Source organism: Apis dorsata, unplaced genomic scaffold (assembly GCF_000469605.1).
Source record: "Apis dorsata unplaced genomic scaffold, Apis dorsata 1.3 scaffold_292, whole genome shotgun sequence".
Classification (NCBI taxonomy): domain Eukaryota; kingdom Metazoa; phylum Arthropoda; class Insecta; order Hymenoptera; family Apidae; genus Apis; species Apis dorsata.
In genome coordinates, this window is record NW_006263567.1 from 754,510 (window position 1) to 769,202 (window position 14,693).

Genomic DNA, 14,693 nt, shown 5'->3' on the forward strand with positions numbered 1-14,693 from the left:
TTGAAAGAAATTGTAGCTCAAAAAGTAATATGCGTTTCTTGTCTTTTTTTTTTAACAAGATTGGCCTGAATTTAATTTACTTGAAATTTATCGATCATGATTGTTAATGTTAAATCCATCGTCGAATTTTCTGTTAATTATCTGTTCAATTTGTTATTTTTTCGAAATTAACGTTATAAATATTAATACTAATTTAATTAACACGTTTATTTTCCATTTCAAACTTGCGCATAATAATATATGTTTATTCGAAGATAAGAATGACGCAGGAAGGTGTATGATTGCACACACAATAGGTTGAAAAATTAATTAAAAATTTCGAGTAAAGTTACTTTAAGTAATAACATTTTATTTAAAATGCTCGAACAACATTTTTTATTCGTAACTATTATACTTCGTCCCTCCATTTTGAATCACAATTACGATTATTCAACACGTTAAATGATAAATTTTTTTCGAGCAACTTATCGAAGTAAGTAGTTTTTACTCTTAACTTCAATCGTTAAAAATTTTACCCATCGCTACCGGTGACGAGACAGTGACACTCGTCACCTCGAAACGACAAGAGATTAAGTAATCTAATCGTAAATTAATTCAGGCTGCCTCCGTCTGACTATATACAGTCATTATCTACTCGCGAGTCCGATTACCACGTATACCCGTACCATCCGTATCGAAAACCGTCACGAAAAATCGTTTCCTCAAAAAAAAATAAAAAAAAATAAAAAAAAAAAAAAGAATCAACCATCCTTCAATCTCAAAATTAAAATATTAATCATTGGACAAAGTGAAATTTATCGCTTGATGCTCATTGAAATTCCGAACGAGGTTCGTAATCGAGGAATACGTCGAAACACATTGAGGCAAGAATAAAATTAGCAGAAGGTTCGATGTTTATCGCGTTGCTTAATCCTTTGCGTAGATATTGAATAACAACGCGTTGTAAATTTCTTTACGTCACGGAGTAATATTTTTTCTCCTTTTTTTTTTTTCTTTTTTTTTTTCTTTTTTCCCCTCATCCGCATAAACATTTTCCCCTTTCTATTTAATTTATGAGAGAGCCGCGTTACTCTTCCCGCTAATTATCACGCGGCTTGTATATATATGTATATAGTCGTAACGCGTTACCGTGCTTCAAATTGTTACACGTATCCGAACGTGTACGCTCTGTACACGAGTCGATAACTGTTCTCTCGATAAGTCGACTTCCCCTCGTCTCGAAGGAAGTTACGTGAAATGTCGAAAGCGCTCGAGCGTGTACCTGTACGATTACAATCGAATGTACAACCGAACGCGGTAATGGAGGATAATAAAGTTGCATCTCGACGTCTTGAAAATTTGCAACGAATGCAAAATAATTTGCAATGGAATCATATGCATCGTGACACACGCGGGTAAAATTGTTACACGAATGAAAAGAAATGTGATTCGAGGAAATTTCGATCGAATATTCGATCGTATCTTTCTTTTTTTTTTTTTTTCTCTCGGAATCGAATTTAAGATTTCTAAATTTCTATAATCTCGAACTTTATGTCCTCGAGTGTTATGTCTTCTTTTTTTTCATTTCGTATCCAATATTCATCGTTGAACATAAAACGCAAGTTTCGCAAGTTAAATTATAAATCATAAATTCGCAATGGACGTTTTTTTTTTTTTTTGCTAATCTGTATTTGAATTTAATAAAAGAGAAAAAAAATATGAATCCAGTAATTCAGGATTCGAGCCCAACTTGCTCCACATCCAGGATACCCTTTTCTTTCTCTTCGCTTTACTTTCACATCTTTTAACTTTTTGCAATTTAGTTCTTAATTCTTGCCAGTCCAAAAATATTCCAAAAATATTTCTTTCTCGTAGATAATAAACTAGATAATGATACTAAGGCCGTGGGAGTATAATACAACTGGCTTCACGAGTGCCAGTGGATTAAATTATCATTCGTCACAATGAATGATACGCTGGTGAAAAGCGTCTTCGCAGCGGTTGCTTTCTTCCAACATCCTCTCGTAATCAATCATGGTTGGTGGAGCAAAAGGAAGTTATATTACACGATTCGTAGGAATGCCGGATGAATTAAACAACACTTGGCAATAATTCGCTTCCAGCTTTGCAATCCGTGATCATCGAAGATCACGGAGAAAAGATAAGCTACCGAGAACCACAGAAGCGTCTTCGAACGACCGTTGCTTTCTTCCGATATCTGCTCACTCGAAACACGTTACGAAACACGGTTTGTTGGCTTTTCCTCATTTAGAGAGACACGTGCATTCTACGAGCGCATACTGTAATTTAACCATGGCGGGAGTCGGATAGACTCTCGCGACAACAGAGGAAACCGCTTCGAGGAGATTTATTCCCGATTCAAACGGGCTGACCTTTTCGCCCGATCCGTATCGCTTTTCGACGATGTCTTAGACGTGGCCCGCCAGTCTAGAATCTCATTACGTAACGATACTCTGCCATTTTTGCTTCATTATTCCTCGATCGTAAATATTTGCGCGAGTAAACAAATTTTCTTTTTTTCGTGATCTCCTCCCGTACGTAGATTTTTATTTACGTGCATTATGGGTGCAAGTATGTTACGTTTGTTTCGATAATAAATAATAAATCGGTTATGTTTTTGCATTATGAACGGATAAGAAAAAATTATTTTCGCATCGAAGGAAAAATTTCGAGTTTTCTATTAACAAATCGATTCGATTTCTTTCTATTTCTGTAAAACACGACTGTAAAACGTACTATATATTCATGAAATCAAACTTCAATCGGGGAAAGAAGGTGTTCAACCGTGTCTATCGAAATAACTAAAGGATAAAGGCGAGGATGTCGAGTTTGCACGGAATCAAAAAAAGTATATTGGGATCGAAATGGGGAGAGAAAACAATAAATGGAAAAATCGCGATGGAAAAATATTTGTTGCACGGCCTTGGACCAGCGATATATTTCTTCGAAAACGAGTTATGTACGCGCTTTTCGCCGGTGCAAACGGCGTAATATCGGCCTCAACCGACCGGTGAACAGATACGTCGATACGCGTTGCCCAATGAACCGGCGAGCGAAAAGAAAGCCGTTTTCTTACGTAAGCAACCACGTTCCCTCTTTCTAAACGATCCTGGTTGGACGAAGTCCGTCGCCACGCACGTAAACTATTCGAGGCTTTGATTTTAGGGCCTCGCCAGCTGTCTATTTATTTATGCCGATCCTTCGATTGTGACGATTTTATCTAGTAGATATTCTCTCCTCGTTAGATTAACGCTTGTTGCAAAAAGTATTACAAATAAAAATAATGTAACGAGCAAATGCAGCTAATCGCTCTCAAGCGTGATCATTCTTATGTAAAATACAAACAAAATTTTCATGAAAATTAAAGCAAAACGTGTAGAAGTTGGGATTACGTGACGTGTAATAAGCAAATAATAACAATGTTAACAATGAAACGTCAAATGGTCTCTGATCTGACATTTCGTTACGAGAAAAATATTTATCCAATCTTGTTAAGTGAAGAAAAGATGTCTGTTATGAATATATATATATATATATAATTCGGTGAGAGATTAAAGTGCACGAGAGTGAGGTTGACTCAGCAGTGATTCACCTGTACACAACGATAACTGTGAAAAGATTGTTCTCGGTTCGAGATTTTTCTCGCAAACGAGCGTCGATTGGTTTGCAGATCGACGATCGAACGATTGATCGAAAATGGACGATCCGTTAAATCAAAAGTAGTTCAAAGTAGCGTCTTTCTTGCTTGACCGTGACTCGACCCTGTTTCGTTCGTGACTCGATTGCAAATCGATTCTAAATTTTTCGTAATCGTCGTTGCGGCTTAACCCTGGTTCGATATTTGGATCAATGGCACAACAATTGGATCTTTCGAATTATCATTCGCTGTTAGGCGAATACATAGGAAATGAATCACGATGAAAATTCATGGAAATTGGAAGTTGAATCGAAGTCGTGCAAAAAAAAAAAAAAAAACCTTCCAGAAACTTTGGACCCTTGTATAGTAATTTACTCGGAAATCGAGAAATGCACGTCACCGCATAAGCTAACAATTCGGTGTTTCATTTATTATTCTCAATTAGCTTGTTTTGCGTCACGAGCGCTTCGATTGGCGCACCGTAGCCTTTAACATGCATACTTTTTTCACGCTGGTTACGTGCCTTTTTGCGCACTCCGACCGCTTTTAACGCGATAAAAAATGTATCAAAATGTATATTTACAAGTAACGATTACGTGAAATAGTTTTCTTTTCTTCCCAGCGACGAGACTGTAAGAAGTGACTGTAATCTGGCGAGTGGCAACATCATGCAGAACAATTCGGAAACATCCTTGGACATACCGAGCTCGGTAACACCAGGATTGAACAACACCGCGTGGAATCGGCAGCAAGCGGTTTGCGTGAGGAACGCGTTCAAAACTTATGGAAGTTCGAGAAATCCGAACCATATTCTTCAAAACCTTAACATGACCGTGGCTAAAGGATCCATGTGAGTATCTTTATCAAAAATCTACTTTGAATCTATCTGTAACCTGTCTGCAACTTTCGCCGAATTATATCTTGTATCGATAATATGTAATTTCAGCGGAACAATAAGATCTGTCTTTTCGTGATTATCGATTAGAATTCTCGGTGAAAGCGTCGGGAGAATGGAGATTACGGATAAAAGAATTATCCTTATTTATAATAAAATTATAAATTGTAATTAAAAATTAAGTATAAAAAGTATAAAAATAAGTATAAAAAGTTAATCGTAGTTGATTATCTATTAATATTTGACGCAAGATTGAATTATTTATCTGTTATAAATAAAAAAAAAAAGATCTGAAACTGGTAATCCTTGACTTACGTTAATTATTCTGATGAAATCAATTCTAAGTACTTCCTATGAAACTTATAAATCTATAATAAATAGTTATCGATTAATTTTGTAAAACGAATAGAATAAATTATGTTGTTTCGTTCGATACGGGAGATACGAGTTTAAACGGCGAAGAATAATAAATCGCTTAGGGCTTAATCGAAAGGCGGCTTTCTTAGAAAGCAACGGGTAAAGAGGGATCAACGGAACGTGACGACGATCTCTGGCCAATATTTCTACGCTTCTCCGACCGAACAATCGTATTCTGTTACGCGCGATTCACCGTGGAATCGGTTCCGCTCGAGCGAGTATTCCCATTTCGATATACGGAAACTCAGCGGTTTCTACTCGAGTTCAAAGTTTCCGGAATAATACGAATTCGCGAAACACCGTTATCCCCGTTGTGTAATTTTATTACGCACGCGGCCCATTATGTCGATTACTATTACGAACATCGGATTTTATGCCAAGGAAATACGTAACTCGCGCGCGATCGCATGATTACGATTACACAGGAAATCATCTATCTCGCGATTAAATGGGGAAAAGGACAAATATGCTCGAAACATTTGGATAAGCCTCGGATAGATACACGAAATATATACGAAAATATTGTATAGCCAATGCTTTTCGATATCCGAATCTATCCGATCTTTCCCGAACATGCCCGAACATGCTCGAATGCTCGGACAATTCGAAATAACGAATAGACGAGGAAAACGTGAAACGATTGGTCGCCGCTGGATTAATCTTAGAAATCTATCGGTTAATAACTCACGATTATTCTAATTCTAAACAAATTCATACGGTAATTAGATAGTTTTCTTAGTTACTTGATTTCTTGAGAATCATCTATAAGCAATAACCACGAGAAATGATTATGGCTTCTGATCGGAAATCGCGAATTCAATTCCGCGGTTCGATCGTTGTTTTCTTTTCTCGATACCTACGATTACAACACGTTCTCTCACTGATCTTTTCCTCTGAATTAGTTACGGGCTTCTTGGTGCCAGCGGTTGCGGTAAAACCACCCTGCTCTCATGCATCGTTGGTCGAAGGAAATTGAACGCCGGCGAGATCTGGGTACTCGGTGGCAAGCCAGGCACCAAAGGATCCGGAGTTCCCGGAAGGAGGGTCGGTTACATGCCGCAGGAAATCGCCCTCTACGGAGAATTCAGTATAAAGGAAACTATGATATACTTCGGATGGATATTCGAAATGGATACCGCCGAAATCATGGAAAGACTTCAATTTCTCTTGAAATTCCTCGATCTACCCAGTCAAAATCGATTAGTGAAAAATCTTAGGTAAAATTAATTTCAATCCATATATCTGGTGTATAAGAATGAATTCTTTTCGTTGAAATGGAAATAAAGAAAATCGTACAACTTTCCCACTAATAATGAAATTATTATTTTTTCGATTGCAGCGGTGGCCAACAGCGACGAGTATCGTTCGCCGTTGCTCTGATGCATGATCCAGAACTCTTGATTCTCGACGAGCCAACAGTGGGTGTGGATCCTCTTTTGCGACAAAGGTAAGTTCACGATGGCGTTCAGAATGGATATATCGAAAGTAGAGGACTCATTGTTTGAAATAGGTTTAGCTTATCCATAATTTTTATTAGATTCAAAATCATCTTTCTAAAAATATTCGCTGAGAAACCAGTTCTAATGAAGATTAATTTTTCTTATCAAACGAATATTTTCTGTATATTTTGATCTGATAAATTATCATTTTTTTCTTTTTCACCAAATTTTCATCAATATTTTTCCAAAATATCTTGAGCTGATGTAATGGATTAGATTAGAACTATACGATTTAAAGACAGAACCTGTTCTAATGTGACTGAAAGTATCTCTAAAGATATACACGAGGTTAAAGACCTTCCAAGGCTAAATTCGGAAAGATTATAGGGAAAAAAAATTCTTGTAAAAAATCGAATAACAAAAATAAAGTAGTGCATAACAAATGAATGATTGCAGGATACATCGTGCTTTTAAGATTCACTTTTAAGTGAAAGTATCATTTACCAAGCTCAAAGAGAAGAGAGAAAAATTAGGAGTAAAGGTGACTGAACGCAGATTCTAAACGATCTTTTGTTTCCAACCAACTGCAGAGGAAAAATTAACGCTTGCTCTCTGGAATGCAATTTCCATGCAATTTTCCTAAACATACGTTTTAAAATGTCTTTAAATAACGCACGTTTCCCAACTCGATTGAAACGTATAAATGAAGATTATTCTTAATTACGCAAAATGCTTATATCGAATAGTGGATTTTCTAAACGCTTTTTATTTCTCATTCAATGGATTCTTGATGAAGAAAAATTTACGGTGTTTCATGGTCTGCCAAGAAGTTATTGAGTGTGGCAATAAAAGAATTCAAAAACATTAAAAAATAGAGAAATGGTATTTCACCGAGACAAGCAAATTTCATTTGCTGAATGAAATATCGGTGTCAGATTGCTTTCCAATTATCATAACTAGAATGTGGATAAAATCAATTCGTATAAAAATGATTAAATTAATATTGAGATATTATTTACGACGATGAAATTTCCTTGAATTACTAGATTAAATTATTGCGAAATTGTGAGAACTGATTTACAATGAATTTTATTTTAGAATTAAATAAGGATGTAAACGTTTATCATTCTGTAATTAAGATAGACCTTGATAAATATTTTCTTAATTTATCTCGAGTCCTTCATTGTTTAGAAAACTTTAGCCTGTGAATGTTCATATAAAAACAACACTGATAATTTTAATTAAATAAATGGGAAAATAGAGTCGTAATTGAAATCTCTTCGATAAAATTTTCCATTGAAAATTTCAAAGTGATGTAAAGTAGGATTCAAGATGGAAAGTAAATTTAGGTTAAAATTTTTGATAAATTGCATCAATTTATCATCCTTCTTGCTTGCACAAATTCTTTCAGAAAGTTCGAGGTTCAATCAAGATTCTCGTAAATCTTCCACATTCTATTCAAGTTAGATATCTCTTTAAAAAATTAAGATTCTCAACTGCTCTGTAAACAGATTAACCAGATCCTCCGATAGTTCCATCCGGTACATCCGTTCCTTTTTTCAAAAGAACGACAAACGACAAAGAGAGTTAATTAGCCGCTAGAAAGTTCGAGAGGCGATTATGACTGCTGTAAAGCGAATAGACTTCCTTGGATCATAGTGAATACTCGCGATCATCGGTATTTAAGACATACCAGTTTCTCGAAATTCAGGCGTTCGTGTGTAATGATCCTCCGCTTCCGGGATTTCTCATAGAATGTAGCTTGACTAATCGAAAAATTAATTTTCCTTATGTGTTAAAATATTAAAATTCTTCTAAAAAAGTGTATCGATGATGATGATTTTGAATCGTATCAGAATATTTTTTAATATTCTTGAAGTAAATCTTCAAATATATTAAGAAAATAATTGAAATTCATAAAATTTTATGGATAAAAAAAGATATTCATAAAAATTAATTTAAAACAAAATTCTCAAATGTCATAAGCTCTTAAAATCAATGATCTTTTTTTTATAATATATATGTTATTGGTATTTGTAAGATTAACAATGCTTTTTCTGTTGCAGCATTTGGAACCATTTGGTCCAAATCACGAAGGATGGTAACAAGACCGTAATCATAACCACGCATTATATCGAGGAGGCTCGACAAGCGCACACAGTACGTAGAATATTATGCAATGCCATCGTTAATGTGTAATAAAAATATTCGGGGCACAATATCGGTGGGAATATAATACACGATGCAACCATCACCATCACCAAACAAAATTGTTCAATTACAATAATGATCCCGTATTAAAATTGTGCAACATATATTTCTTTTCAACAATTGTACGTTACACATTTAGATGAAAAAAATGAAATCAAATAAAAAATTATTCGTAGAAATTTAAGAGAGAAAATTCGAGAAATAAATATTTTATTTAAATTAAAAATTTATGTAATATTACTTGATTTCTAAAAGATTTTTTTGTTTGAATCTTTTTTTGACAGATTGGTTTGATGAGGACTGGTCGATTATTAGCTGAAGAATCTCCCAGGACTCTTCTAACAATGTATAATTGTACTTCTTTGGAAGATGTTTTTCTAAAATTATCACGACAAGAAGTGCAAGTTACTCAACAACCAGTAACAATGAATATCTCGAATAATATTAACTTGGTAAGGAAAAAACCTGAATTTAAAAAAAGAATAAATTATTGGAATAAGTAATAATAAAATAATAATGAATCCAAAAATAAATGGATTTAAAAATAAAACTTAGATAATACAAAAGATATATTTGATTAAGTTGATATAAATTATACATGAATTATAAAAACGAATTTTCACAATTTAAATGATGAATTTATTGAATTAATATATTGAATTATACAATCAATAAATATTAAAAAAATAAAAATATTAAATAAAATTATAATAATGAATAAAACAATTATATTAAATAAAGCTTATTAAATAAAATAAATACAAAAAACTAATTTCGACCATATTCTTGCAGGCATCTCTAAACTGGAATAAAAAAAGTGAACCAGTATATGTAACAGAAGAGTCGGGCGTTGTTGGCTTAAACTTTTCCCCGAGCAAAGAGGTTCTCATTCATGATTCAACGAATGATCTTGGAAATCATTATGATGTAAGAACATATTTAAAAAATTTTCATTTGTTTCTATTATATGAAAAACTATTTTAATCAGCGTATATTTTTTCAATAAATAAATAAATAGTCTTGTGGTACATATCGTAAATTTCTAGAATTTGTTTATTTTTTGTGCAACAGATGAATGGAAAACCGCTATCCGGTGGGAAAAAAATGAGGAATTGGAATTCTTCTAATAAATTTTCTGACTGGTACAAAATATTAATTAATGGTAGAATGAAAGCTTTGTTGCAAAAAAACTTTTTACGTATGTATAGGAATGTGGGGTAAGTTTTCTATCTATTAAATGCAATAAAAATAATATTATAAATTTCTTATTAAATGAAAATAATAATTTTTTTTTGTTACAGAGTATTACTATTCGTTTTTGCACTCCCAGTAATGCAAGTAGTTCTATTCTGTTTGGCAATCGGTAAAGATCCAACAGATTTAAAAATGGCGATAGTTAATCATGAAATTCCTGTTGGAAATTCGAGTTGTCCGGTATTAGATGGTTGCAACTTATCACTGCTTAGTTGTCGATATCTTAGTTTTTTAAACTCAGACTTAATAGAAAAAGTAAGATTATTGATTTTTAAAAACGACTCTGGTTCTAATATATAGTTATTAAAAAAAACATCTATATTTTAGCATTATTATTCGGATCTTGATTCAGCTATAAATGCTGTACGAGAAGGAAATGTTTGGGGAACTCTGTATTTTACAGAGAATTTCACGGACGCTCTTGTTGCAAGAATGGCCTTAGGAAGAGAAGCTGATGAAGAAACCTTAGATCAAAGTGAACTCAGGGTTTGGCTAGATATGTCCAGTAAGTTTATAAATTCGAGTCATAAATTATATTTTTCCGAATATTAAAATATAACCAACTATTATATATATTTGTTATTATTATAGATCAACAAGTAGGCCTGATATTAGTCAGAGATATCCAATATTCATACAGGGATTTCGCCAAAGATCTTTTAAAATCTTGTGACCAGAATGAAAAATTAGCTGACATACCAATTCAATTTAAGGATCCAATTTACGGTACTCAGGAACCCAGTTTCACCGATTTCGTGGCACCTGGAGTAATTTTAACGTAAGTAAAAATCAATTTATCAGATTATCGATATAAAATTCAAAAAAATAACTCGGAAGATATTTAGAAGTATATTTTTCTTGCAGCATTGTCTTTTTCTTGGCGGTAGCTCTTACTTCTTCCATTTTAATCATCGAAAGAATGGAAGGTCTTTTAGATAGAAGCTGGGTAGCTGGTGTTTTACCTGCAGAAATCATTTTTTCTCATGTGATTACCCAATTTGTGGTGATGTGCGGTCAAACTGCATTAGTGCTAATCGTCATGCTTGTTGCCTTCACTGTCGAATGTCAGGGACAAGTCGGTTGGGTAATAGTTTTGACAATTCTTCAAGGTCTTTGTGGCATGTGCTTCGGTAAGTTTAAATAATAATCTTTTATGAGTAATTTCTAACTATAATAAAAATAATATTTAATGTTAATTAAAATTATTATATATTCATAACAATATTTACTATAATTATGGAAAAAATAAATTATTCTTCATATTCTTTTTATTGCTTTCAGGGTTTGTAATTTCAGCAATTTGCGAACTTGAAAGGAATGCAATTCAGCTTGCTTTAGGCAGTTTCTATCCTACACTTCTATTAAGTGGTATGTATGTTATAAACTGAGAATACAATTCACAAGATAAATTCGGAGCAAGAAAATGCGATTAATAATATAACAAAATGTTTTCTTCAAACGAAATTATCTTGTCTTAAAAAATATTGTGATGTTTTACTTACATTATATATTAATTATTTATTATTTATTTATTCAATTCTAGGTGTGATTTGGCCAATAGAAGGTATGCCATCGTTCTTGCGACGTATATCGCAGGCTCTTCCTTTAACAATGGCCACGACAGCGCTGCGTGCTATGTTAACACGAGGTTGGGATATGGGAGAAATGGACGTTTATTTGGGTTTTATTTCAACCATCAGTTGGATAATCCTGTTCCTTACGATAAGCATATTGGTGCTCAAATTTAAGCGCGGGTAGATTCAAATACGCTTTATCCAAGCGTTTGAAAATCGTCATCGCTACGTGAAAAAAATAAAACAAATTAAAAACATGTCGGTTCGGCTGAAACAATCATGATCAGCCACTGTTGGAAACCTAAAGCGGAAAACGATCGCTTTAACAGCTTTCTCGAGACGATCTCGTTGCGGCCTCCGTGTATAAATTTTCAGATATGATATGCTCCTTATGCGCTTAATATCCCTTGAATGTAAATTGTATGAAAGAACGAATGAGTGTTTAAAGTGTGTTTGATCCTTGGGGATCCTTTTTTCCTTTTATCCCTTCTTTTTTATTTAGTGCAACATCTGTAATATAATATGTATCTTTAAGGATGCATTTTACCAAGGATATTTACAAGAAGTATTCATCGTCTCGTTTAAATTGACCTACGAGAACACTGTACAGTATATTTGGTGATGAACGAGACGATTTTTACTTATATCCGATACAACGTGCCCTCGTAAATTGTAAATGGGATTGTGAGTAGTAACTGGTTAAGTTAATGAGTAGTGAATTAGATGTAGGAGAGTCCTACTTGCCCATGACTTAAATGTATGTTTTATTTATCTTGTAACGTGATGAGAAACGATACGATTAAAAAAGACGGAAAACGAAAAAATGATATATAAAAGTAAAATGGAAATAGGTTTAATATTTTGTATAAAGATCAACATTGACCGATATAATTAGAATAATTAATATGCGTTAGTATGCAATTCGATTTTAAGACATAAAATATGTACCATATTGTAGCATATGAATTATATTTTATATATTATCGATATTTTTAACGGGCGATTTGATTCTCTTATACAGAGAATACATAAAAAAGATTTATAAAAAAGAAACAATACACAGATGCAATTTATATTTCCATTTTCCATTCTATTTTCTGTATAAAAAATATTTGCAAAAAATAAAAAAATATTTCGGTGTCTATCTTGTATTTGACTATTAACTATTCCAACAATTGCATATGCAATCCTTCATTGTCGTAAATTAATTCTAGTTATTTAATCAACGTTAATTTGTATTTTTCTTCCTCAATGAACCACTCTTGATTCTCTTCAACAACATGCTTCCAATACTCTGAAACATAATTACAGTGACACAATTTGCATTTACGTTAGCAAGATATTCAAAAAAATACATAAAAAAATATACCACTTAATTCTTTAACTGTTCCATTCGTACCGCCATATTCTTTTGGTAATATATTCTTCGGCAAAGTTTCATGTAATTTTAATTTATCTCGTGAATGAATATGAACTCTCTGTTTCAATTTTGTATTCATAAAACTTCTAAATATGTTTAATACTGTATTCACAAATCTATGAGCATTAATAAAATCCAACGAATAAATTCTAACAGGGTAACAACCTTGCCATGCATGAACTAAATTTCTAATAACATTTGGCGGTAATTGGAGAACATGCTCATATGTGATATTGTCTAAATCCAAGATACTCGTTATACCATATATTGTTACTGACTCGTGATCTCGTAATGCTACATCCAAAATCATTAATGAAGCCTAATACGAAAAAAAAATCTGTTTATTTATATATAGCCACAATTTTTTATTTCTTGTACACAAAATTAAAATTATATTGCGACAATGAATTTTAAAAAATAATATTGCTAAACTAAAAAATAATATTATATTGCTTATTTTTTCAATTACATAGTTTAATTAATATTATTAAAATATTTTTGTTATTCAAAGTTAATTGTTATTCAAACCTTCAACATATCTGATATTTTATGCCTACTGGGAGAATGCGCAGCTACGCGTATTATCACAATCATTCTGCCTTGGTTATCTAATTTTCTCAAAGGTAAAAACACCCTGGAAAATCAGATTTAAAAAAACAATTTTTTCTTACGTCATATATTAATAAATAATGTGTTTTTTAATTATATATTCTACGTTATTAATGTTTAAAGAAATTAATTATAATTGATTTATTAAATTAAAACTGAAATAATGGTCAGTTACAAAATGCATTTTATCAAACGTAAATATGATATCAATATTAAATGCAATCTTATGTTTTCAAAAAGATAATAAATTATTGAACATGATAACAAATAATGATATTGAGTATTCATAAATAAATTTATTCATAAACATTTATATAAATTAAGATATTATAAAAAAATAATATATCAGATTTATAAATATTATTATTATTTTAAAAATATATAAAATATTTTTTTTATAAATTTTTGTAAATATTACCCTAAATTAAACAGTTCTTGTAACTCTGGTAAAAAGGGATTCCTGTTACTATACCATTCAGGAAGATTTGCTCTCTGCTTATAATAATTCCAAAGTTTAGACTTTGTTTTCTCGACATTAAATTTGCATGCTCTTAAGAAACGAAGAATGAAAAAATCATCTATGAAAATACAAAATATAATATACATACATATATACAATTTTTTAACTGAAATATAAGATAATAAAATTATATTTAAATTTAGAATAAATTTCGAACCTGTAGGCGCATATAAATCGTTATTTTGTATTATCCATTGTCTTATTTCAGCAATTTTAATTGGTCTAATTTCATCAGTTTCATTTAAATTAGCCGCCAAATATATCTTTTCCTCCGAAGACAGTTGACAAGTATATTTATTTAATGTCGACATGATATGATAAAATTTTTATTTTTGACAAATTACATTTGTTAATGTCACCAAAAAACACACCAATAATTAGATTTTTATATCTAAAATAACACTGAATTCTTTGATATTGAATTATAAAACGTAACATGAAATAACAAGTATTACAATTTCGCGATATCATTTATCATGATCTCAACGTCGAATGTCGGTAGAAAGCTAAATCGTAATTGCGCTGATCTACAACGCAAGTATAAAATGAATTGGAGACATCTGTCGGAATATTCGCAGTATTTCTATATATAATACAAGATAAAATATTCTGAACTTTGATCGTTAGTTGAAAATTAATCAAAACAAGGCACAGAATAAATCTAAAGTCCAATACATTTTCTATTTCCTGTTTTATAGAACTATATATATATATATA

The 14,693-nt window shown here is 32.1% G+C and overlaps 2 protein-coding genes across 4 annotated transcripts in view; one reads left to right on the forward strand and one right to left on the reverse strand.

The window, feature by feature from the left end:
- The window catches only part of LOC102678903 (ABC transporter G family member 20), a 37,229-nt gene extending 24,753 nt beyond the window's left edge, over positions 1-12,476 (forward strand). For all 3 annotated transcript variants that reach the window (XM_031511147.1, XM_006617054.2, XM_031511148.1), the window contains 13 exons: positions 4,260-4,487; positions 5,852-6,166; positions 6,289-6,396; positions 8,455-8,548; positions 8,884-9,051; positions 9,392-9,526; positions 9,671-9,816; positions 9,901-10,108; positions 10,181-10,358; positions 10,445-10,631; positions 10,718-10,983; positions 11,135-11,221; positions 11,397-12,476. In XM_031511147.1, the coding sequence (XP_031367007.1) occupies positions 4,260-4,487; positions 5,852-6,166; positions 6,289-6,396; positions 8,455-8,548; positions 8,884-9,051; positions 9,392-9,526; positions 9,671-9,816; positions 9,901-10,108; positions 10,181-10,358; positions 10,445-10,631; positions 10,718-10,983; positions 11,135-11,221; positions 11,397-11,611 (2,335 nt within the window). In that variant the 3' untranslated portion in view covers positions 11,612-12,476. The remainder of the gene's footprint in view (positions 1-4,259; positions 4,488-5,851; positions 6,167-6,288; positions 6,397-8,454; positions 8,549-8,883; positions 9,052-9,391; positions 9,527-9,670; positions 9,817-9,900; positions 10,109-10,180; positions 10,359-10,444; positions 10,632-10,717; positions 10,984-11,134; positions 11,222-11,396) is intronic.
- On the reverse strand, positions 11,925-14,590 carry LOC102678772 (retinol-binding protein pinta-like). The gene is made up of 5 exons (XM_006617052.2): positions 14,134-14,590; positions 13,875-14,034; positions 13,376-13,481; positions 12,797-13,166; positions 11,925-12,721 (listed from the first exon to the last, which is right to left on the reverse strand). The coding sequence occupies exons 1-5, from the start codon at positions 14,285-14,287 to the stop codon at positions 12,642-12,644; spliced, it is 870 nt and encodes a 289-aa protein (XP_006617115.1). The 5' UTR covers positions 14,288-14,590; the 3' UTR covers positions 11,925-12,641.
- Between the last annotated feature and the right edge of the window lie 103 nt (positions 14,591-14,693).

Bases quoted from the DNA above. Each gene is read 5' to 3' on its own strand.
- LOC102678772 (XM_006617052.2), bottom strand. From the start codon at position 14,287: ATGTCGACATTAAATAAATATACTTGTCAACTGTCTTCGGAGGAAAAG. The intron at 14,035-14,133 runs GTTCGAAATTTA...GTATTTTCATAG, and splicing joins CGATTTATATGCGCCTACAG to ATGATTTTTTCATTCTTCGT. The intron at 13,482-13,874 runs GTAATATTTACA...CTGATTTTCCAG, and splicing joins CAAGAACTGTTTAATTTAGG to GGTGTTTTTACCTTTGAGAA.